Raw genomic sequence first — 22508 nt, forward strand, 5'->3', positions numbered from 1 at the left:
ATGTTGCTGTTTCGTGAATGCTGGCAGAAGACACAAGACTTGTGGGTCAGAGACAAAACACTTTATTACTCCTGGCACAGCCAGCGGCATAAGCAATAGCGTATTGGTATTGGTTCCCTTTGCCCCTAGAGTCCCAGGGGGCAGTGTGACAGCCCACATGGATGCTGTGCATGTAGTGGGTTTGGTTTGCCACTGAGAAACACTGGACCAAGGGCCCAGCACTTTTTGAGCTAGCAGCAAACACTGTAGCACACAAGCCAGTCCCCACCACTCAGAGAGCAGTTACATGGTGGTCATGCTACAGCCCCTTGACCTACTTAGTTGTCTGTGTGACTGTCTACAGAATCTCTCAGCATCAGGGCTCGAATAAGCCTTGAGGCCTGGCACGTTCAGCAAGGTTGTGCAGGGATGTTCAGGGCCTGTGACTGGGGTAGAGGCCTTTGCCTGTTTCACTCACCATAGAAGTTGGGAGTGCCCTATGGGCCCCAGTAACCCTACACATGGGGAGCCTTCAGAGACGGGATGCGGCTTGCTCAGGGTCACACAGGAAAAGCCACACCTAGAACCCAGGCTTCTCGACTCCTGGTCCAGGGCCTTCCCACCACCTCTGTGTCCTTGGGGTCTCCATAAGATGCTTGGAAGGTTTGCAGCAGATAGGCCTTGTCAGAAAGTGCTGGGGCAGGCCGGGGTAGGGCAGCACATGTCCACTGCTTTGCCTCTGTCAATTTCTTTTTTAGCCTGGGTTGCGTGGGAGAAGAGGAGGACATGCCGCACACCAGCAGACCAACTGTGTCAGATTTGGTGGCAGAAATGGGACTTAGGAGCCTGATCATCTAATTCCCAAAGCTGCAGTGGGTCTCTGAGTGGACCTATGGTTTTTCAAGTTGAAGATACATAGGAAGGGTTGGGTGAGGGAAATGACAGGTCCCTGAAGCTTCATGTAGAAGAGAAAGCTCACTTAATGCACCTGTCCAGGCTTCCCTCCTGCCCCTGTGCTGTTCTGCCCCTTGTCACAAGCCCAGCCCCTTGCTCCAGATACCAGCCGCTCTCCGAGACCTCAGACTCACAGCCCCCCATTCCTTCCAAGAAGCCTTCCCAAACCTCCCTGGGAGAGGTCTGGGCCCCTCCATGACTCCTGAACTGCCACGCACTGCCACCTTCTGATCATAACTCCCCCAGGCCCAGAATTCACACAGTGGGTAAATGAGCTTTTTCATGTGCTTCCCTGTTGGGTCAAGGTAGCATCTTTCCTCCCATCCTGCCTCTCTCACCTGCGGGCTCCCCAGATAGATCCCACTCCTGGCCAGCTGCAGAAACCATGCTGCTGTTGGCCTGGACGCGGTGGTGCAGAGGTGCAGGGTTGGAGCCCTGCCTGCTGGGAGGGGGTTCAGGAAGCCCCAGGCAATGCTGGGGAAGACACGGGTGGGTCCACTGAGCTCCCCCCTATGGTGATTTGTGGAGTCCTTGCTGAATGCTCTTACATCTCTCCCTCTCTCCCTGCCCCTAGCTCTTTCCCACTCCACTGCAGACCCTCTCCAGGAAGATCGTGCGGTCCAAGATGAACAGCACTCTGGTTGGGGTGTTCACCATCACTCTAGTGTTCCTGTCGGCGTTTGTCAACATGGTGGGTGGTCCACATCCTTCCAGTACCTCCCAGCCCTGGCAGGTCAAACCCAATGGAGCCCTGTGCCTGACAGGCATGGGATGGAAGAGTTTCCCAGGGAGTTCCTACTGGTGCCTCACCTTGGGTCTAGGATCATATTTGACTCTTAAAGCGTCTCACATGGGTCTTTAGTTCTGCATTCTCAAGGCTGGAGGCATCAGAAAGAGCCCAGGGGAAGTCCCCAAGGCAGGTTATGAGCCCTGCCTTGGGTGGCACACAGGCACGCCCCTTCCAGCAGGGCAGCTGGGCAAACCTTGCCTGTTCCCTGGGAGAGGTTTTTTCCCCAGTCAATGTCGGGCTGCACCTGAGACAGGATGGATGGGTGCCCGCTGCCCCATGGGATGGGCTGCCCAGGCCTGGCTACAGGGGCTGACCCTGTCCTCGTTGCCCTCTTCCTCTGCCCCAGTTCATGTGCAACTCCAAGGACCTGTTGGGCTGCCTGGCGGAAGAGCACAACATCAGCGCCAGCCGGGTCAACGCCTGCCACGTGGTGGAGTCGGCCGTCAACTACAGCTTGGGCGAGGAGCAGGGCTTCTGCGGCAGCCCCTGGCCCAACTGTAATTTCCCTGAGGTACTGGGCTGGCAGGGGCTGGAAGGGGAGCGGACCGAGACCCTCCTGTCCCTCCCCACTCTACCCTCAGCAGTCTAAGGGGCAGTCAGGGGCCACCAACTCACTGCCATTCCAGTAACCTCTGTCTTCCAGTCTCTCACACTGACGTGCCAGATGTGGGTGTGCAAGGGTAGTCGCCTCAATGTAACGACAACACTGATGGTAATGTAGCTATTGCTGGAGAGCTCCCCACATGCCGGGCACTGTGCTGAGTGCTGTACACACGTCCCTTGTTAATCCTCACAGCAACCCTGTGACATAGGTGCTACATCATCTCCTTTACAGACGTGAAGACCCTGAAGCACAGAGAGGTTAAGTAACTTGCCCAAGGTCACGCAGCTAGTAAGTGGTAGAGCCAGAGCTCTCACCCAAGTTGTCTGGCTCCAGAGTTTGTGCTCCTAACCCGAGGGGAAAACTTTCTGGACTCTGCCTCAGGAGAACCCACCTGAACCCCCTGGCCGTTAGGGTCAGAGAGCAGGGAGGGGAGAAAAGGGAGCCCAATCCCAAACCAGTACCACCATAAACCACCCACTCTAAGTGTACCGTTCATAGTTTTTAATGCGTTTGCAAATTTGTGTAGCCATCATCATAATCTAATTTTAGAACATCTGGTTAGAGTGTCGTGCTGATAACACCAAGGTCCAGAGTTTGATACCTGTGCCGGCCAGCCACCAAATACACGTATATATAGCATTTTCATTGTCCCCCGAAAGAAATTTTGTACTACAGTCCTTTGGGTTTAAAAAATAACGCCAAGAATCTTTATTCAGAGAATGGAGTGTCTAAGCCCCTGAAGAGCACAAGGTGCTTCATCCGTGTTGCTGTGTTTGTCGGGGAGCAGTTTGCTGGCCAGCAGCAGGGCCAGGCTGCTCCACGCGCGGGCCAGTGCCACGCCCCCATGCCCCGCCGGACACTCACGGGCAACCTGTGAGACGATGGCAGTTTCTGCCCTTTTCTGGGGATCAGGTCTGTGCCTACATTCAATTCCCGAAGGGCCCACAACTCCCAAGAAGGGTTCCAAACTGCAGCTGAGGGGCCCTGTGGGCTGTCCCAGTGAGGCGAGCCTGATCCATGTCTTTGTTGTGCAGATAACGCTAGGAGTAGGCTCATCTGGACAGGCGTGTCTGCCCAGCGCCCCCTTGCCCCATTCCGGGCCCGCGGCAAGCTCTCTCTCCTCCTGCCTGGGCAGGCAGGGCAGCCTCTGGGCCGCCAGCCTCTGTTCCCTCTCCCATCTGGAGAACCCACAGAAGCCTGCTTCTGCTTCCTGAGGGTTGTTTGCTGAGGAGCGGAGGCGGACGCTATTTTTGGCCTCACACTTGCCCCTCGATGGTCTCCCCACAGGAGAAGTGGAAGCGCGGGGGGAAGGGGCAGCGGCAGGCATGTTCTGGCTCCTCTTGTGGTAGACGGTTGGTCCCAGCCTGTAGCCTTCACCTGCCCAGCCAGTTTCAGGTCCTCTGGGCCCAGGCCCTGCTGGCTCCAGAGCTCTCAGGCTGCCCTGACCCCACAAGTGTTCTGGATTCAGCAACTCCTCATAGACCTGATGCCTTTGGGGGGCCCAGCATTAAGCATTGGCCTCCTGGTTGTCTGGTAATCCAGGCTGACTATTAGGGACCTGATCCCCCTCTTCAAAGGACAAGGTAGCTGGGGCTCTGGGCCGAATTATCTGGGTATGCCCTCCCCACTGCCTTCTCTGCCCCCATCACTGGTGATGACTGAAAGCTGTCCCCCCGTACAATCACCATGGGATCCTCACAGTCCCTCTCTTGGCTCCAGAAGGCCTGGAGAGGCAGAAGATCCAACCTGATGGCTACCCGCACTGCCAGTCATTGCTATTTGGCCCCCAGCCCAAGGCAGAGGCAGTGTGCCAATAGTAAGAGTCCAGGGCTTGACTCAGAAATAATGGTGCTAAATTTAAAAGAAAGAACAAAATAATAGATGCTGACATGTCTAGAATTGGGGTCAGGGGACAACAAAGAAGGGGACCTCTGAGATCACCTGTTCAGCCCCTTGGCTGTCTAAAAAGGAAATTGAGGCTCAGAGACCAGAAGTGACTTCCCCAGAGTATATAGTACAGGGCCACATCCCTCATTTAGAACTTTTGGGGCCAGATATATATTGGACTTCAGAATTTTTCATATTTTAAAAGATTGTCTCACATCCCCAGTGGAGTTCAGGGCAGCCCTGATAATGAAATAAAGTAATCTTTCCACAGCAAAATATTTGAATAGTCACAGAAAGCAGGGTAAAGATGATAATTAGCACTACATCAGTTAGGTCAGGTTTTGCCACCTGGTAAGTAAGGTCAGTTCAGGTGTTGCCCCCATGAGTTATGAAAACACTCAGTTTTCAGAGCTTGGGATTTCAGAGTTGCAGGTCAGGAGCTGTGGGGCTGCGCTCCCAGTGATGAAGGGCGCCAGTCACCGTACCAAGTGGCTTCATCTCATGAGATCACTACAGTGCACCCACGAGATAGGTAGTTTTGCTGATGGGGAAACTGAGGCTTAGAGGACACACAACCAGTGCGTAGTGGAGTAGGGATGGAACCCTGGCCAGCCCGATCTGTAGCCAGCTCTAACATCACGCTGTACTGCCCATACTGGCCAGACTCAAGCTGCAGTCCTGTCTCCTGGTGCCTAACCAGGGCTCTGCTCATTGTCACCCCTGTTGGCAAGTTTACATCAGCAGAAACATCCCCAACCAGGCTTCACCTGTGGCCAGCTCAGGCTGGAGGGGTGCTGGGGGAGGGCGGGGCTGGGGATCTGAAGCCCATTGCCCTCTCTCCGCAGTACTTCACCTACAGCGTGCTGCTCAGCCTGCTGGCGTGCTCCGTGTTCCTGCAGATCAGCTGCATCGGGAAGCTGGCGCTCATGCTGGCCATCGAGCTCATCTACGTGCTCATGGTGGAGGTGCCTGGTGTCACACTCTTCGACAATGCCGACCTGCTGGTCACTGCCAACACGATGTACGCAACATCTTCCTTGTGCCCCACACTGGGTCTGAGGCATCGCAGGGAAGCAGGAAGAGCAGGAGGCTGTGGGGCCTGGCACCACTGCAGGGAACTTGCAGGAGAGCATCTCGTTCCTCCCCAGCCCCGACACCCTGGGCGTAGCACAGGGTCTTGTTTCTTTTCTTTCCCCACTTCCCCCGTGGTGAGCACAGCTTCGGGAGACAGGTTCCACTGCTTTCTGCTGCAGTTTGTGCTCACTCCCACCCTCAGGGCTTAGCGCTTGCTCCTCGCTTGTCCAGGGCAGCCTCTGATGGACCATTTTCACAGCTTCCTGTGGCATCTTAGGCCCAGAGGGGTCAAGGTTTGACAGAGCTGAATAGCAAAGTCTGACCCCTTTGGGAGCAGAGGGACAACCTTCGTTGTTTATGGGCTCTGTGTCCCTCCTGGAACCAGGCACTTGGTTATACATTATCCCTTTTCACCCTCACAGCAACCCAGCACAGTAGGCAGGCCCACCGTGTAAGGGTGGGTGGTTTGTGCACTGCTCAAACACTCCTGGTCGTGATGACAGCAATGGTGGGTGTGAGGGTTGTGGCCCGGGCTGTCTAGCCCCACTATCAACCTCATCTTCTAGTGGCAGATGTAAGATTTCCAAGGGAGGCATCCATGAAGGAATGAGCTTTGGCTTTGGCTTTGGGTCGAATTGATTTTTAATCTCAGCATTAGACATGCACTTAGTTATTCTCCTGAACCTCATCATTTTCCCCCAGTAATATGGGAATAATAACCATAGTAGTAAAATGCATGTAAAGTGCTTGATGGTACCTTTTCTTCCCGTCACCCCCGCCCCCACACACACCAAGAAGTGCAAAAAAAAGTGTGACAGGTCTGTGTCCCCGAGAAAATGCAGCGAACTGCACTTTCTGAGTTAGAAGAAGAGATCCATCCCTCCATCCATCCGTTTGTTCACGCATTCATTCATTCAGAAGCATTTATTGAGGGCCTACTATGTGCCGGGCACTGAGCTAGGCAGTGAGGTATGATCGTGGATAGAACAGATAGCCCGTCTGAAATGTTCCTTTCTTATGAAGGACGTGTCACCTGAGAAAACAAAGGTGTGATGAGGGATCTAAGTCAGATTCAAGGAAGAACTTCCTGGCAGGTGTGTGGGGCTGTGGGCAGATGACAGGAAGACACTGCCCCGTCCTGCGAGGAGGAGGAGGTGGGGGCCGGCGGCCTTTCTGCCCGTGGATCGCGGCTGGAGCGGGGAAATTTGCCCTCTTTTTCTTACCTGCCACCCCCACCCCCAGCCTCCTGTCCCACTGCTGAAGTGGCAGCAGAGAATGGAGGTCATTTCTGGATTGGGAGGCCCTGGCTTCACTCTAGTGCAGTGCTGTCCAATAGATAAATGATGCAAGCCATATATGGAATTTAAAATTTTCTAGTAGCTGTATTAAAAAGGCAAAAAGAACGATAAATTTTAATAATATTTTAATTTAACCAATATATCCAAAATGAGATCATTTTAATATGTAATCAATATAAAGTTATTAGTAAAAAACTTGATCTTTTTTCCCACACTAATTTTTCAAAACCTGGTGTATACTTTGCACTTATAGCACATTTTAACTTGCACTAGCCACATCTTTTGACCCAGTAGCCACATGTGGCCAGAGTCTGCCGCAACATACGGCGCAGGTGTAATGTTCTCCTCCACTCCCTTGGATGGCAGTAAAGGGCAGGGGTGGGAGAGGTGGGCAGGTGTCTGCCAGGGGGATGTGCTGGGGGTGGGACAGGGTCCCAGGTAAGAGCTGGGTGACTTGCAGTGGTGATGACCAGGTACCAGTTGGGGCTGGGCTTTCTGCAAGCTTCCCCTACTGAAAGTGCCCTTGGATACAGAGGGGCTCTGGGGGTGGGGGACGAAGGAGCCACAGTAGCAGGGGCAGCCGAGCAAGGCATGGGGGGCAGAGCAGGGTGGGGGGGATTGGCAGAGCAAGGCATGGGGGGCAGAGCAGAGCGTGGGGAACAGAGCAGGGTGCGGGGAGCGGCAGAGCAGGGCGGGGTGGGGGGACAGAGCGGGCGTGCAAGCTGCCTTATGCAGAAGAACGGCCTGAACAGTCTTCCCCAACTTCTGTTCACAGAGACTTCAACAACAACGGCACCTCCCAGTGGTGAGTTGATGCTCCTTCTTGGATAGGGCCTCTCCCTGCCCTTGGCGCAAAGCAGGCGAGAAGGCACCAGGTGTCCAGGTGGGAGGGGCCTTGGCGGCCATGTGCGCCCTGGAGGAGGAGGCCCACGCCTCCCGGGGCAGCTAGGCGTCCTAATGGGGTAGATACCTTTGTTTACTTTTATGATTCCCGCCACCCCAAGGTGATCTATAGACTCGGTGGCCGGGATCATCAGGGCCTAAAATCATTCCACAGGCTTCATTTTAAAGCACTAGCCTCAAGCTCTTCCCCAGGAGCATGTATGAGGACCCCAGATTCAGGACAGCAGGAACTGGAGGGGAGGCGAGGCCCACAGGGTTGTAGGGCCAGGCCCTGCAGCGGGGCTGCTGCCTGGGCAGGGCGGCACTGAGCCACATTCAAGGTTTGGGCTCTTTGCTGGCGCAAAGACCGGGTTTTTAATACCTGCTTTTATGAAGATTATTTATTAATAATGTTAACAAAAATATAATTAGGCAGTAATAGGTACCAGTTTTGGAGTGCCTGCTGTTGGTCAGGTACTGCACTGAGCATTTTGTATACAGTGTCTTTAATCCCTATTACAGTCTTGAAGTGTGGGTATTGTTATCCCATTTTACAGATAAGGAAACTAAAGTTCAGAGAGGTTAAACGATTTGCCCAAGGTTTCCCAGAGACTGGGTCAGTATGGCCTGCCTGGCTTCCTTGTTTCTGTACCCACTGCCCTGGTCTTGTCCAACCTGGAATGTACACGCTGCCTTTTAGAAGGGCTGAGCTCATCCCTTGATGTGACCAGAGGGGAGCCCCTGAGTGACAGAGGCATGTAAGTCATCAGGAGAGGAGTAAAGGCTGCCTGAGCTGCAGGTGTGAGCAGGGGCTGAGATGGGGCTGCCAGCCAGAAAAGCTTCCTGGAGGAAGCACACCTTAGGCAAAGTTTGAGTGGTAGTGTCAGGGGTGGAAGCTGTAGTGGGAGCAAGAAAGAAGGCCTGGGATAGGGAGGTTCAGAGCCTGCTGTGAGGTGCCAGGGCAGTCTCAGGTCTGTCTGCCTCCCACCTGCAGCCCTGAGCATGCAACCAAGGTGGCATTGAAGGTGGTGACGCCCATCATCATCTCAGTCTTCGTGCTGGCCCTATACCTGCATGCCCAGCAGGTGGAGTCCACTGCCCGCCTGGACTTCCTCTGGAAACTGCAGGTGGGTGGCCCTGGGGCTAGGGCTGGGTGGGGGAGGCGCTTGTGGTCATGATAGAGCCAGTGAGCAGGTGATGGGGTGAACAAGCTAATCGTCTGGGCCAGGCCAGGCCTTAGTCTTATGCTGACGGTGTCCAGCTTAGGCCTTGTTCCAGCTGACCAGTACCCCAGCAAGCCTGCTCCCTGCTGTCTGGGGCCAAGAGGCAAAACCTGCAGCCTATTCCAGACAAACCCACCCTCAGCAGTGCTGGGACTCTGATGTGCCTGGGAGCTGTGCTTTGAAGTCAGCAAATACTGAGCACGCACTGTGTATCCACAGGCAGGGACAGGGGAGGTGCAGCCAGGCCAGTGTGTGGTGGGGTAGCAAGGAGCCCAGGAGGGTGGGGAGAGGGAGAGTGCAGGGGAGCTGGCACCAAAGGCTTCTGAGCAGGGCTACCCATGACCAGAAGTGGACGCAAAGACACCTCCAGAGGAAGATGGATCCAAAGAGCATCAAAGACTGTCAACAGGCAGCCCAGCCAGGCGGCAGTGGCAGAGACAGTGGGGTGCTGAGGGCCATGGCTCTGCCCCATGCTGGGTGCACAGTGGGACTGAAATCCAGCCAGCTCTTGGCTCTCCGGGCTTTGAGTCCTGTGCCCTGCGGACTGTGTCCACCAGGAGGAAGGGATGCCAATGGCCAAGCAGAGTGTGCTCCACGTGCGAGCACAGCCCTGTGGCCCCATTACCTACTGGATCTCCTCAGAAGGGCACACCGTGTGAGAAAGCCCTGCCTTCCATGTGGGTTGCCTCGGCCCTGTGATCCCAGCCCAGCCCCTTGCAAGGCACAGCCTCGCCTGGCCCCTGCCTCTCCTGGCCTGGCCCTGTCTCCAGGCCACTTCAGCACATCCGCAACTTGCTGAGACCTCCTCCGTCCCAGACCTCTTATCAGCATGGAGATTAAAGTCTTCAGGCTGGGGCAGGAGGCCCTGGGAAGATGGGGCATCTGGTTGTCCCCTCTGTGGGGTATTTTGCATGGGGTCATGCTGGACATGAGCTCTGAGGTCTGCAGTGGGGTGCCCTGGGGTTGGGGGTGGGGAACCAGGGAGATTGTCACACGTGTTCCGCATGCAATGCCTCCAGGAAAGCCCTGGGCTGGGAGCAACGTGGGGACTGTCCAGTGTGAGTCTGCCCCTCCCCTGGCTCTCTCTTCTCTCCACACCCCTTCTTTGGGGAGGTTCCTGGGAGGCTCCAGCTCTCTGTCAGGGGCTAGTCATGCTCTATGGGACCTGGAGCCGATGTCCCTCCACTTCTCTGCTGACACACACCCTCCTCCCCCACGCCCACCCCCCAGGAAGCCTCACCCAAGATGGTTGCTGTTGTGCCTCTCAGTTGTGTTGTGAAGGCCTCCAGAAGAGCGAGCCTGCCATGCTGCCTCTCCTGTGTCCCTCTCCAGCTCCCGAGTGCATGGGGTCAAACAGGCTGAGCAAAGCAGCTTCCCAGAGTCCCCATGCCTGGTGCTCCCCCAGTGTTGGCGGCAGTGGCTTTCTCTCAGCCCCAGCCGGGGTGCCCTGATGAACCAGGACGTGTGTCTGTCCCTCAGGGAGAGCTGAAGCCTCCCAGCTCTCAGCAGGGTTTGAAAGTTCCAGGCCTGAAACAGCCACAGCTTCAGGGCCTCTCCTCTGCTGCAGGGAGTGTTGGGGACAGGGACAAGACCTCCTCCTGTCGCTTTGGTCAGAGGCCCTGCGCATATATCCGAATCGTGCCCTCACCCTCCAGCGGTCCAGCGCCACCTGGGGGCGCTGGCAGTCCCGCAGCTGCAGCCCGAGGCCACTCGTGTTCTCAGTGCTCCTCCCCAGCTGTCGCTGCAGAGCTCCCCCTCTTTACATTTGCTCTCTGACCTCCTCCCTCCCTGTGCCTCAGCCTTCCCCCACATTTTATCTCTCTTTTTGGGTAAGTTTTTAAAAATAATTTTAAAAAAATAATTTCTTTAAGAAAAATTATTTTTTAAAACCTGCAGGAAAGTTACAAGAACAGCATGAAGAACTGCAGCCGCCGCCGCACCCACACTCAGCCCAGTTTCTGCCTGGGCTTTACTGCCCTCTCTTTCTCTGTATGTATTTTCTGACATAATGCCCCATCGCCCCTAAATTCCACAACGTCTGCCTTCCAAAAACAAGGACACTCCCTACTCATCCCCATGTGACCTCCCCTCAGGAAATCAACAGGGGAATGCAAACACAGTCCACGTTTTGCTGGCCGTCCCAGTTCTGGTCCAGGGTCTTGTCCAGGAACGCTCTGCATTTAGTTGTCGTGTCTGCTGTCTTGCCAGTCTGCAGCAGTTCCTGTCTTTGCATGTCTCTCAGTCCTGCCAGTCTTAAGGAGCTCGTTACCCTCTGACCTTCAGACCCGCGTCCACACTCAGGCTATGCCTCCCTGGAAGCCCACGGAAATGGTGCTACTCATTTCTGGGGGTGGCACATGGGAGACTCCACCATGTTGACCCCAACCCACCATTGATGACGTTACCTTCCATCACCTGCTCACGTTGGTGTCTGCCGGATTTCTCCATTGTCAGTCCCCTTTTTCCTCTTTGTATTTTATTAGCATTTTGTGGAAGGATAGTCTGATATTACATCACGTTTCAGATCCTCAGCAAGTCTCCGCCCACCAGCCTGCGCAGCCACTCGTGCCTCCTGCTGGATAGCGATGCTCTCCATCCACATTCCTTCTCTTGGTTGGCATCTACTGCAAGGAAGAGCCCTCCCTGCCCCCCCACTGACTTGCTTATTCATTCACCTTTCTACATCAGCATGGACGCATAGATTCCTGTTTAATCCAGTGGGTTATAATTTGCCACCCTTACTATTTATTTTAATGCACAAATTGTCCTAGGTTTGGCCAGTGAGCATTTTGAGTTGGCTTCTGTGTCACTTGACATGTCTCCATCATTCTCGGAGCATTTTCTGACTTTCCAGCACAAGATGTCTCGGGCTTGTCTTGCTCCTTTTCTACTTCAGCCCAGGAATCAGTGATTTCTTCCAAGAGCCTTCATTCTTCTCAGTGGGGAATGGTGTTTAGAAACCGAGATCTGAGCACTCGGTCTGCTTGCTGCTTCTAGGTCCTCGCGTGGACAAAGCTAGGAAATACACGTCAGTGTATGAACATACACAGAAGTGTGTGTACACACATACACGTATATCTACACTACTGCAGCATCCATCTGTGTATATATGAGGGGACTTTGTATGGAAAGATTCATATTATCTTAATTCCATTTGCCACAAACTTTTTGAAGTACGCCTTTGTATTTTTGAAAATCACGCGTTCATGCCAGTACCTCCCATTCTAATCAGTACCTCAGGCTTCCTTCTAGCCTCCCCCTTCTGTGCCTGCACGTGTCCTCTCTGACAGTGAGAAGCCTGCCTCCCCCCATCTCCCCCCATCCAGGGCACCAATCTCCCCAGCCCTCCAGCCCCCTGCTCTGTCCCCCACCTGTCACCCTCTTCGGCACTCTGCTTCCATGCACGCTGGGCCCCCTCCCTGCTCTGCCTGCGCAGGCACCAAGGGCTCTGCACAGGGAGGGAAAATGAGGGCAGATCGGAAGGGAACAACTGACTGCACCATCCCCTCCCCGCCTGTGTGAACGTGTGGCTGAGCCTGTGTCTACCTGCCAGCCTGTCAGCCTCTCTCCACTGAAGGTTTTCAACAGGCTTGTGATGCTAGCAGGTCCCTCCAAACTCCCATCCTTCTCCTGGGCTTTTGGCAGCAGGGGGTGGACATCAAATAAATACTAATCAACAAAACCCCGAAAGCAGGCCCTTGGGATGGGTGAGTGGTGGTCCCTGTGCTACCTCATGCTCACCCAGCAGCTCCTTTGCAGTTGGACCTGTGTCCTGGTGGGGGGTGTGGTGCCGGCAGGGAGGTGGGGAAGCCCAGACTCCTCAGCTTTCCTGAAGCACCTGCACAAGGAACGCATCCTTCCTGGCCTAACGCTGGGCCTCAGTTCTTGGGAGACCACCCCCCACATTGATCTTGTTAAGACCGCTCAGAGGCTGCAGACCCCTGAACCTTCCTGCCCTGCCAGGTCCCAACCCTAGAAGCAGCTGGCCATGTTGGCATCCACCTATGTTGGGGTGGAGTTCCCCAGATCTGGTGGGAGCTCCTGGCTGGGCCCTGGGGGATTGGCCTCTCTCCCTAGCCTACACATCCACTCTGCCTGACACTTTGGGCAGATGCTCTCTGGGAAGGGCATGTGTCCCATTTCTGCCACCTGCTGGGCAGATCAAAAGAGCTGGGGTGCTCCTGGGCCTTCCTGGGCCCCCAGCATGTGTTCTCAGTAGGTGGCAGGAGCAGGATTATCAGCAGGCAGGTGCATCTTCAGAGGCAGATGGACAGCGTGCCAGGGATCCTCCATAGGATAGCCCTCAAGAAGTGTGGGGATTCCTATTCCAGCCTCCTCCCTCAGGCGCACCCGTTTCAGAGCTAGGAGCAAGTGGCCTTTATTTATAAGAAGGGGCATGGTCAAATTGTCCCACCTCACTGGAGCATAGTCACCAGGCAGGAACATTGCACATGCTACCCAGACCCACCTGGTGTCTGAGAGTGGTGGATGGCAGGCACGGGCCCCTTAGGGTCCAGGAGCTTTTTGAGGCATGACCCCAATCCTTGCTGCCCCATTCCTAGTGGCTCCAGGAGGCCACCAGGCTATGAACAGTACAGCCAGGAGATCTCACTTTAGGGGCAGGGCTTGGCTGCTGAGCCTTGGTGCTCCAGAGCTTCTGCCCTGGGGTCTCTCCTTCCCTGCTGCACCCAGGTCCAGTAGCCTTGAGAAGGTGTGCTAGCTCCTTCCCCATGGACAGCCACTGCCAGGTGCAGCTCTGACCCTGTTGGAGACTCTAGTTGCAGCCCAACAGAAAGGTACCTGCATTTACTTGGGAAAGGCCCAAGCAAGCTGGCTAGATCTTTTAAACCGCCCTGCTAATGGTCCTTTCCTCTCCCGTTTTACCAACACTGTCACTCCAGTTGAAGGGGTGTTTTGTCTGCCATTGAGGGTAGGGAAGCCTGCAGACTCCACCCTGCAATCCCATGTCCCAGGGACACTGGTCAAATGGTTCCTTGCCAGACCTCAGTGCATGATTGCTTCCACTTCAGCCTCTGTGGGCCACTACTGGCTTCTGGACACTGTCCCTTTAACCTGGAGGGTGGGTGACCACAACTCCAGTTGTCCAGACTCAGACCCAACCTGGGAGAAGACTAAAGTCAATCAATGGTGATGTCCCATTCTCACCCCGGTTGGCACCTCATGGCACCTGCACCTCCTGGCTACATCTGGCTCTGGGGTGAGTCTGTTCTCATGGGAACCTGGATATCAGACAGGGCTCTGGGCAGTTTTTCCCTGTGGGGTCAGTCAATTAAAGAACCCTTGACAAACTGCTTTTCTGCTTGCATTTCCTAATATTTAGAGGAAAATGAAAAGCTGAGGAGCACTCGGGAGCTGGAGGGCTATTTGGAGCATGGTTCTTGGGCCATGCCCTTCACCTAGAGCCTGGTTCTTGTCCTGGGCAGATGGGACCCGTTTCCACTCAGGGCTTCCCTCCTCCGGGATCAACACCCTCATGTGCGTCACTCTTGGCAGGCGGAAGAGTTAGATGCTTAGAAACGTCTTTCTTTTCTGATAAACTCTGGAGAAAACGAGGCAGCGGCTGCAGCAGAGCTGGAGGGTAGGCGGCCGGTCACCCGTGGAACACTGGCGCCCGCTGGCGTCTGAGACTCGCGCTGTCCTTGTGTAGGTAGGGTGCTCGCTTGCCCTCCTTCTGACCGGTCCTGTGTCCCCAGGCCACGGAGGAGAAGGAGGAGATGGAGGAGCTGCAGGCCTACAACCGGCGGCTGCTGCACAACATCCTGCCCAAGGACGTGGCCGCGCACTTCCTGGCCCGCGAGCGGCGCAACGACGAGCTCTACTACCAGTCCTGCGAGTGCGTGGCCGTCATGTTCGCCTCCATCGCCAACTTCTCCGAGTTCTACGTGGAGCTGGAGGCCAACAATGAGGGTGTCGAGTGCCTGCGGCTGCTCAACGAGATCATTGCCGACTTTGACGAGGTGCGGGGCACCTGTGGGGGCAGGCCACACTCCTGGGGGGTCCCCTGGGCCCCTGCTGTGGCAAGGACATGAAGAGACCTGGGGCCTCTTCCCCCTCTGGACGTGAGCAGTGGAGACAGGAACTCTGAGGGCAGAAGCCTGACCGCGTCTCAGGTGCTGCAGTAGGCACCTCGCATACATGTCCTCCCCTAGCATCACGTTACAGATGAGGAAACTGAGGCCCACAGACCTTAAGTGTCTTGCCTAAGGTCACTGGTGGTAAGTGGCAGAGCTGGGGTTTCAGCCCAGGCTGTTTGAACTTGAACCTTCAGGGCCCTGCCCCGCTGGCTCACCAACCACTGCTGTCATCCACCATTCCACTCATGCCATGCAGGGACGGACAGGGCCCAGGGCCTGGAACAGCCCAGCGTCTGTGCCCAGGGCTTTGAGAGAGTCAAAGGAGCGGGGAATCCTCAGGCTAAGGGAGGAGGCAGGACAAGATGCAAGACCCTGAGCAGCGGAGGCAGAAACAGACATTTCTTCATTTAGCTCATCCCCTTGTTGAGCACCTAGTGTGTGCAGGTGCTGGGGATGCTGAGTCCAGTAGGGCAGGGAGGAGAAGGGCGATGGAGCTGGGACCGCACAGTGCTGGGAACAGCCACAAGCCTCTGGGACAGCGGGGTAACTGGAGTTGGCTGAAATGGTCTGGGAAGGCTTCCGGCAGGGCCAGAAGGTAGGAGAAGGGTCCCACTGGATGAAGATGAGGTTTCCCTGGGTGGGATGGGAATGTGAGCCAGTGAGGGGGGAGATGGCCATCCAGCCCCTGTTGGGGACAAGAGACCCAGAGGTGACCAGTGACCTTGTCCTCAGGGGCTCTGGGTGTGGGGGACAGATAGGCCACAGTCACTGTACATGGGGTGAGTGTGGAGGAGGCCTGGCTCTGTCGGGGAGGAATCCTCTGTCCCTCCACGTGGACTTTCATGCCCCAGACTTGGGTGACCCAGGTTAGGCCTCCTTCTGTCCAGATCATCAGCGAGGATCGGTTCAGGCAGCTAGAAAAGATCAAGACCATCGGCAGCACCTACATGGCTGCCTCGGGCCTCAACGACTCCACCTACGACAAGGTGGGCAAGACCCACATCAAAGCTCTGGCTGACTTTGCCATGAAGCTGATGGACCAAATGAAGTATATCAATGAACACTCCTTCAACAACTTCCAGATGAAGATCGGTGAGTGACTGACCCGACAGCAGGGTTTTATTTAAAAGCATTCCAAATTCATGCAGTAAACATGAAAAGCAGTAAATCGAATACTTGGCACACTTTAAATATAAAAATGTATAAGTATGTTACAAGTCATTAAATTTGCAAATTTATAAAAATATCGAGCATCTATTCTTCAAAATTGTTAGCAAAATAAAACGAATAATGTGAAATATGAACACTTCACAAAGTGTGTGGAAAAATAAAAGCTAATAGGAATCTTTCCACGAACTTTTGTAGTACCCTTGTATTTTCAAAAATATGAGAAGAATCATGTAATATTGGTAATGAAATGATTATATTTCAACCTTTTAAAAAAGAGTAGTCTTAACAAACAAAATGGGTCAGTGGGGTGATAGTTGAGTTCCAAATGGTTTCCTTGTGTTCTTCTAATGCACACGAATTGGGGAAGGAAATGGTAAGGACATGGTGACAAGTCAATGCACGCATCCTCCACAGACTCCTCCTCTGACAGATGCCTCGTCCTCGCTAGATGGCTTTGAGGGAGCCATGTGGACCCCTCTGTGGCGTCTGGAGGCGAGGAAGCTGCTGCAGAGCAGGGAGGGGGGGTTCTGAAGAGAATCCCTGGTTTGCTTTTAAATTAGGGCCATATTCTACTTTTTCAGAAAATCTTTGATCCAAAAACATATAGTTTTTTTTTTTGGTATTTAATTTTATTTTATTGCTCCATCCTTTTATTTTGACAAGGCTCAACTCTATACAGGAGTTGAAAGAACAGTACAGTGAAACACACTCCATATCCACCCGCTTCCTCCCCTACCACACCCACAGAATGATTTCAGAACTACGGCTCTGAACCTGTTGTTCCATAAAGCTCAAGGCATTTCCACCGTTCGTTTGTCGTTGGAATGAGTCTTACCAAGGATGTAGTCTTACAGAGCAGGAGCTACTTTTGTAATATAGAAACTTTGCTTTGTCGAACGGTGTTCTCATCCTGCTGTGTTTGTGGAGGTAAAGAACGCGTTCTGCAAGAGTGGACCTTTTTCTACGCAAAATTTAATGCATTGTCCATTCCCTGGGTATGTCTCAAGCCATAAATGATTCAGATTAAAAAAAAAAAAACAAAATATACAGGAACTCACCAACAAAAATACTGGCATTTCAATTCTCAAAATTAGCACATTAAACCAAAATATCAGATTACGAAAAACCAATATTGTGATCGTTAATGTCCTCAGGAGACATTTTCATCTGGTCCGAGTGTCAGGAATTGGCCTTTCCCTGAACAAGCTGGCTTGTATCCTGTGGGTATGGCGCTCGGTGGACTTTAGCAGGTTTTCACTTTGCATTGGCTGCTAGAAGGCCAGGGCAGCGCCAGCTTGGGCACTTTAACTAACGTGCAGCCCAGAGTTCTGTGTTAAGTCACTCTTGGTTTCATGTAATATAGCCATTCTTATGTTACTTTCACCCCACCCTGTCCACCTACATTGGTTGTGGTTTTCTCCTGGTGTGTATTTTCGTAAACTGCTGCAACTCCTTCACTGGACCAGGACTGAGTGATAGGATCTACCAAGAGGTCGATAAGTAGCTGGGCAGGCGGTTGGGAGCCTTGTGTGGCAGATCGCTTCACACGCACTCCAGAATGTCTTCACTGGTGGGCTTGGCTCAGTCTGGTCAGTCAGGTGGACAGTCCAGCCTGGTAACAGCATGTGGGGTAAAAAGCTGCATGTGGCTGGACAGGACTAAAGGGGAGGCTCACGGAGGGAGGTTTTTGGAGTGGTCCTGAGGGGTCCATTTTGGAGCTTCTGCTGTGTTTTCAGTCCTACCTCACACACACAAGAAACAGTTAAGCAGCCATTGAGGCTCAATAAGGACCAGTATGAGACAGACAGTTTACGTAATAGAGGGAGCGTCCTGGAACTTGGTGAGTGACGGTTGAGCTGGACACATGAGGGCAGGGTTTATCCTGCAGAGGAGGGAGGGCGCTGCAGCGGGAGAGCAGGCGCAGCAAAGGCTCGGGGCAGGGGTGCTCAGGGTCTCCATGGTGGGACTAGGAGGGTGGGCAGATGAGAGCAGACACGCCAGGACAGAGATGGAGAGCCTGCATGGGGACCAGAGCTTGGACACTGCGGTATCCCAGCCCTAGCCCAGAGGTGCAGGAGCAGGATGACTCAGAGAGAAGAGGCTGGGGCAGGGAGGTGGTTTGGGAGCTGGTTCTAAGGATAAGAACAGGGGAGGAAGCAGGGGGTGAGGAAGAGGGAAACAGCTTGCTCTGGCATGCTGGGTCTGAGTGGATGGTGAAGACTTGAATGCCACCGAGAGAGGGACGATTAAAGAGAGGCAACTTGATTAGGCAAGAGGTCACTGGAGACCTTGAAGAGGGCACTCTTGGCGATGGACTTGCAGGACATGGGCACCAGTGGGGTGGGGAGGATGCAGGAGCAGTGATGTGTGAACAAGTTTCTGAGGCCTGGAGGACCCCGGGTATCTTCAGGCCGAGAGTCAGAGGGAGAACCTGCAGGGTGTGGAGAGAGGGACAAGAGTGAGGGTAAGCCAGGCAGGTGTTCGTCTTAACTTGATAAGTGTGACTGACTTCTGTCCCCTGCAGGGCTCAACATCGGCCCTGTGGTGGCCGGGGTGATCGGGGCTCGCAAGCCTCAGTACGACATCTGGGGCAACACAGTGAATGTGGCCAGCCGCATGGACAGCACGGGTGTGCCCGACCGCATTCAGGTGAGTGCTGGAGCATCCGCCACCCACCTCAGCCACACGGGGGCTCTGTCTGATGCTAGGGGTCTTCAGGGCAGGCTGCCCACAGTTCCCAGCCAGAATTTCTGCAGCCACATTCGAGGGTGATGGGGCAATTTGTGGTGATGTCTTGGAAGCTTCAGGAACATGATTGTGTTTCAGCCCTCAGTACCTTGGACAGATCTCCAGGCTTGTGCAGAGCCCTCTACTGGGCACAGAAGGAATCGGGGGACGTGGGGGTAGGGGGAGCCCATGCCCAGCTCAGAGTGCCAGCAGGGAGCTGCAATGCCTCCCCCACCCAGGCACACAGAGGAGATACAAAGTCACCTGAGAGATCAGAGTCTTACCCATCAGAGCCCAAAGCACTCAGGGCCTGGTTCAGGAGAACCAGAGAAGGCTGCTGGTCCCTGGGCTGGTGCCTCCACCAGCCCCAGCAGCTCAAGGGGCCTGGCAGAGACCCAGAGACTTTTTCTTCTCTCTGCATCCTTTGCAAACTGGTGCTTGTGATTCTCAGGACTACTGTTCTCCAGCTGCTTCTTGCTTCAGCTGCCTTCCTTGCTTCTTTTTGCCCCAGTCTGAAAACAAAGAGGCCCTGAACTGGGCTCCAGTTCCATGTGAGGCTGTGAGAAGTCAGTGTCCCTGGTCTCAGTTTTCCCAAGTGCTAGTTGTGCTACTCTTAAGGCCTTTTGCCAGCACTGACACCGCTTAACTGTGCCCTAACTCCTCTCCCCTGTGAGGCCTCTAAACAAAGGGGCAGCCCCACACATAGCCATGGCCTGATCACCCGGCCGGGCCGGCTTGTGGATGCCAGCTGAGGTGCATGACCAAGTGGCCTTTTCTCACCTCCATCCCTGTACCAAGGGGAGAAGGGACAGCCAGATGAGAACTGGGGTCCTGAGGAGAGCTGTGTATCTTTACACAGCTCTAACCCATCCAGGGACAGGTGTGAGGGACTCTGTTGCAGCCACCCTGTAGCCCAGCACCTCATCTTCATGTGGGCTTCACCACATGGGATCTACAGCTAATAACAAAGCAGGGCCACCTCTCAGCAGCCCACCTAGCACCTCCTGCCCTCTGACAGCCAGGCTGGGCAGGACACTCAGCTGTGTTGCAGTGTGTCTGGGGTGGAGGGCTCTGGCGTTGCTCAGAGATGGCTCTGAGTTCATCTGGTGAGGCATTTGGCTGCACTGCTGCTCCCTGCACCTGCCACCCCTGCATTTCTCCTTTGCCCAGCACCAGCAAAGTATAATTAATGAAGCCACCAGTACATTCTCCTTTTTATTCCAAAAGCTAAAGCAGAGACAGGCAACAAGATCGGGAACTGAATCTAGGCTCTGCCAGTTATTAATTGTGTTACCTCCGGCAACAGAGTTAGATTTTCTGAGCCTGAGGATAAGAATAGTGCTTAACCCATGGAAAAATGAAACAAGAAAAGCAGTGGTTCTCAACTGTCTGGTGAACAACCAGTTTTTAGAAACCTTTCTGATCTGTCATGGAGTGACACTTTTGTAAAATGCACTTGCTGCATACTTGGATATCGACTGCGGAAATGTCACTGCTGTGCGAGTCCCTAAGCACTTTCTCTCTGCTTCTGGACTTATTCCGGACTCAGGAGCACTGAAGTAGCACACGTGAGGTGCTCGTCACAGTACCTGGCAAGGGCAGGTGCTGAGAACGATAGCTGTCGTCATTCTCTTTCCTAAGGGGCACTTCAGGGACGAGCAGCTGCCAGTCCAGAGGGCTCCCACAGTGGAGGGGCTGCCCCACTCCTGTGTAGGGGGCAGTGGCAGGCTTTGAGCAATCAAAGGTGGCTCGGCCCCACAGCAGCTCATGGCTGAGGTCATCGATGGCCTGTCCTTTCTCCTCCTTCACAGGTCACCACAGACATGTACCAGGTGCTGGCCGCCAACACATATCAGCTGGAGTGCCGGGGAGTGGTCAAGGTCAAGGGCAAAGGCGAGATGATGACCTATTTCCTCAATGGAGGGCCCCCGCTCAGTTAGCAGCTGCCAGCCAATGGTGCCAGGCAGCCTGGACTCCAGAGGAATGGAAACGGCTTCTGTGTGCCGGGTGGGCAGCGCGAAGCCTGCGCTCCAGCCCACATGGCCGCGCTGCTGAGATTTTCCACTTTGACTCCAGAAGCAGCTTCTGCCTTTGCTGGTGGGCAGCGGCCTCTGTCCCAGGCCCCGAGTGCCAGCGTCCTGCAAGCACCAAGCTGACCAAAGATGTTCCCCTCTGTAGAAGACTCCAATAGACTCGACCGGAATCTTGAGTCTTCTAACAGGTGCTGCTGCATGGGTGGAAAGGAGCTGCTGGAGTGTTTAGCAGCTGGTGTGGCACGGCCCAGTACACAATGGCAGGGCCGAGGGAGAGGCCTCAGCCACGGACAGTGGGTGGGCGGGTTGACTCTGGCCTGGGGAGGCTAGGGGCCCTGAGGGCCAGCTTTTCTGTATGAGCCTTTAAACTTCAGACAGAGGCCACGACCCCTGCTCCGTGGAGGGGCTTTCGGGCAGGAGTGCTGGCTTTGGAGGGACTGTGGCCTTCATCGCAGTCCTCTGCCCACACCTCCACACACACAGACAGTGCCCTGTGAGGGAAACAGAACTAATTACGAGGGGGAGGCAAGAGGACGCCGAGCAAGGAGTGGCGGTTCTGAGAAAAAGGAAATATTTATTAAATAAAACAAGTTTTCTGTGCCCTTCTTTAGACTATGCTAGTTGTATGCGTGTAAGAGACACAAGCAAACAAGAATGCCACAGGGGAGGGCGGGTGGGCGGGGGACCCAACTTGTCTTTTGTATTTTTTATTTTGTATTATTGAAGACCTTGGAGATCAGATATACCAAATTCTATATTTTGTAAATTCTCTATATTAGAACACAGCTGTGCACAGCGGGGCGTTCTCGTCTGCACCGTGTGTCGGTGTATGTACTGGTGTGTGTGCGCGTGTTCATGCTGGGGAGCTGCTCTCACACAGGACGCGTTTCCCTCATTTCAGATTTGGCAGTTTTTGGTTTTCCCAGTTACAACCAGAGCAGTGGCTGTGTCCTTTTGATACCATATGTTCAGATGAAGTAGGAAGATGCACGGACACATTATCCCACCTATAACACACGCGTGCGCGCACACACGCAACACACCTCTTTACCTAAGTAAAATGCAAATGGAATGATAAAGAGAAAACAAAAAGCTTCTTTCCCATCTCAGGCTGCGCTGGAACCAGAGGATGCAGTCTTGACAGGTGGCAGGCAGTGTAGCCACCGTCCATCCCCCCAACTCCCTGAGATGTCAGGAGTTTGCTGCTGGCACCGAGGCAGCTCCTGCGGACTCCCCAGAGTTCAGGGGTGGCCCAGGTGCTCCGCCAGGCTGGGGGTGTGAGGAAGCCTAGACTGCCTGGCCTTCTCAGTTGGCCGAGGTGCAGGTGGCTCCCTGTAGGTCCCTCAGACCTGGGGATGCAATGTACAGGCTTCAGGTTTGGGGAATGAGGGGTGAACTTGCCCTCCACCTGCAAACCAGACAGAGGAATGGGTACAGCCCAGCTTTGGAGTCCATGGAAAAAGCTAGCAGGAATTTTTGTCTGGTTTTTGTGTTTAAGGGGAGGGGGCAGTTAAATACACAGAGAGAAAAAATTCTATTTTTTATAACCTATGAGGGAGGCATTTGGAACATGAAATACTATCACAGAGATACATTTGAACAGAACCCTTAGGGCCTGTGCCTAGATCCTTCCATTGCTTCTCAGGGCAGAATTCTTGCCTTCAGCACAAGCTTGGAGGTGGTGAGGTGGCAGCTGTATGGCAGCTGCTCAAGTGTCGCTTCAATGTCCACTGCACCACCTCTCACTGGACACTAGCACCATCATCCTCTCCCCACACACCGACTCCCACCC

General features: G+C 54.2%; 1 protein-coding gene across 1 annotated transcript in view; it reads left to right on the plus strand.

The window, feature by feature from the left end:
• ADCY5 (adenylate cyclase 5) overlaps nt 1-20760 on the plus strand; it is a 150839-nt gene extending 130079 nt beyond the window's left edge. The window contains exons 13-21 of the mRNA XM_063107084.1: nt 1508-1624; nt 2070-2234; nt 5060-5235; nt 7362-7391; nt 8463-8595; nt 14406-14669; nt 15674-15878; nt 18481-18605; nt 20495-20760. Of these exons, the coding sequence (XP_062963154.1) occupies nt 1508-1624; nt 2070-2234; nt 5060-5235; nt 7362-7391; nt 8463-8595; nt 14406-14669; nt 15674-15878; nt 18481-18605; nt 20495-20623 (1344 nt within the window). The 3' untranslated portion in view covers nt 20624-20760. The remainder of the gene's footprint in view (nt 1-1507; nt 1625-2069; nt 2235-5059; nt 5236-7361; nt 7392-8462; nt 8596-14405; nt 14670-15673; nt 15879-18480; nt 18606-20494) is intronic.
• The last annotated feature ends 1748 nt before the right edge of the window (nt 20761-22508 follow it).

The sequence above is a fragment of the Cynocephalus volans genome, chromosome 1, assembly GCF_027409185.1.
Source record: "Cynocephalus volans isolate mCynVol1 chromosome 1, mCynVol1.pri, whole genome shotgun sequence".
Classification (NCBI taxonomy): domain Eukaryota; kingdom Metazoa; phylum Chordata; class Mammalia; order Dermoptera; family Cynocephalidae; genus Cynocephalus; species Cynocephalus volans.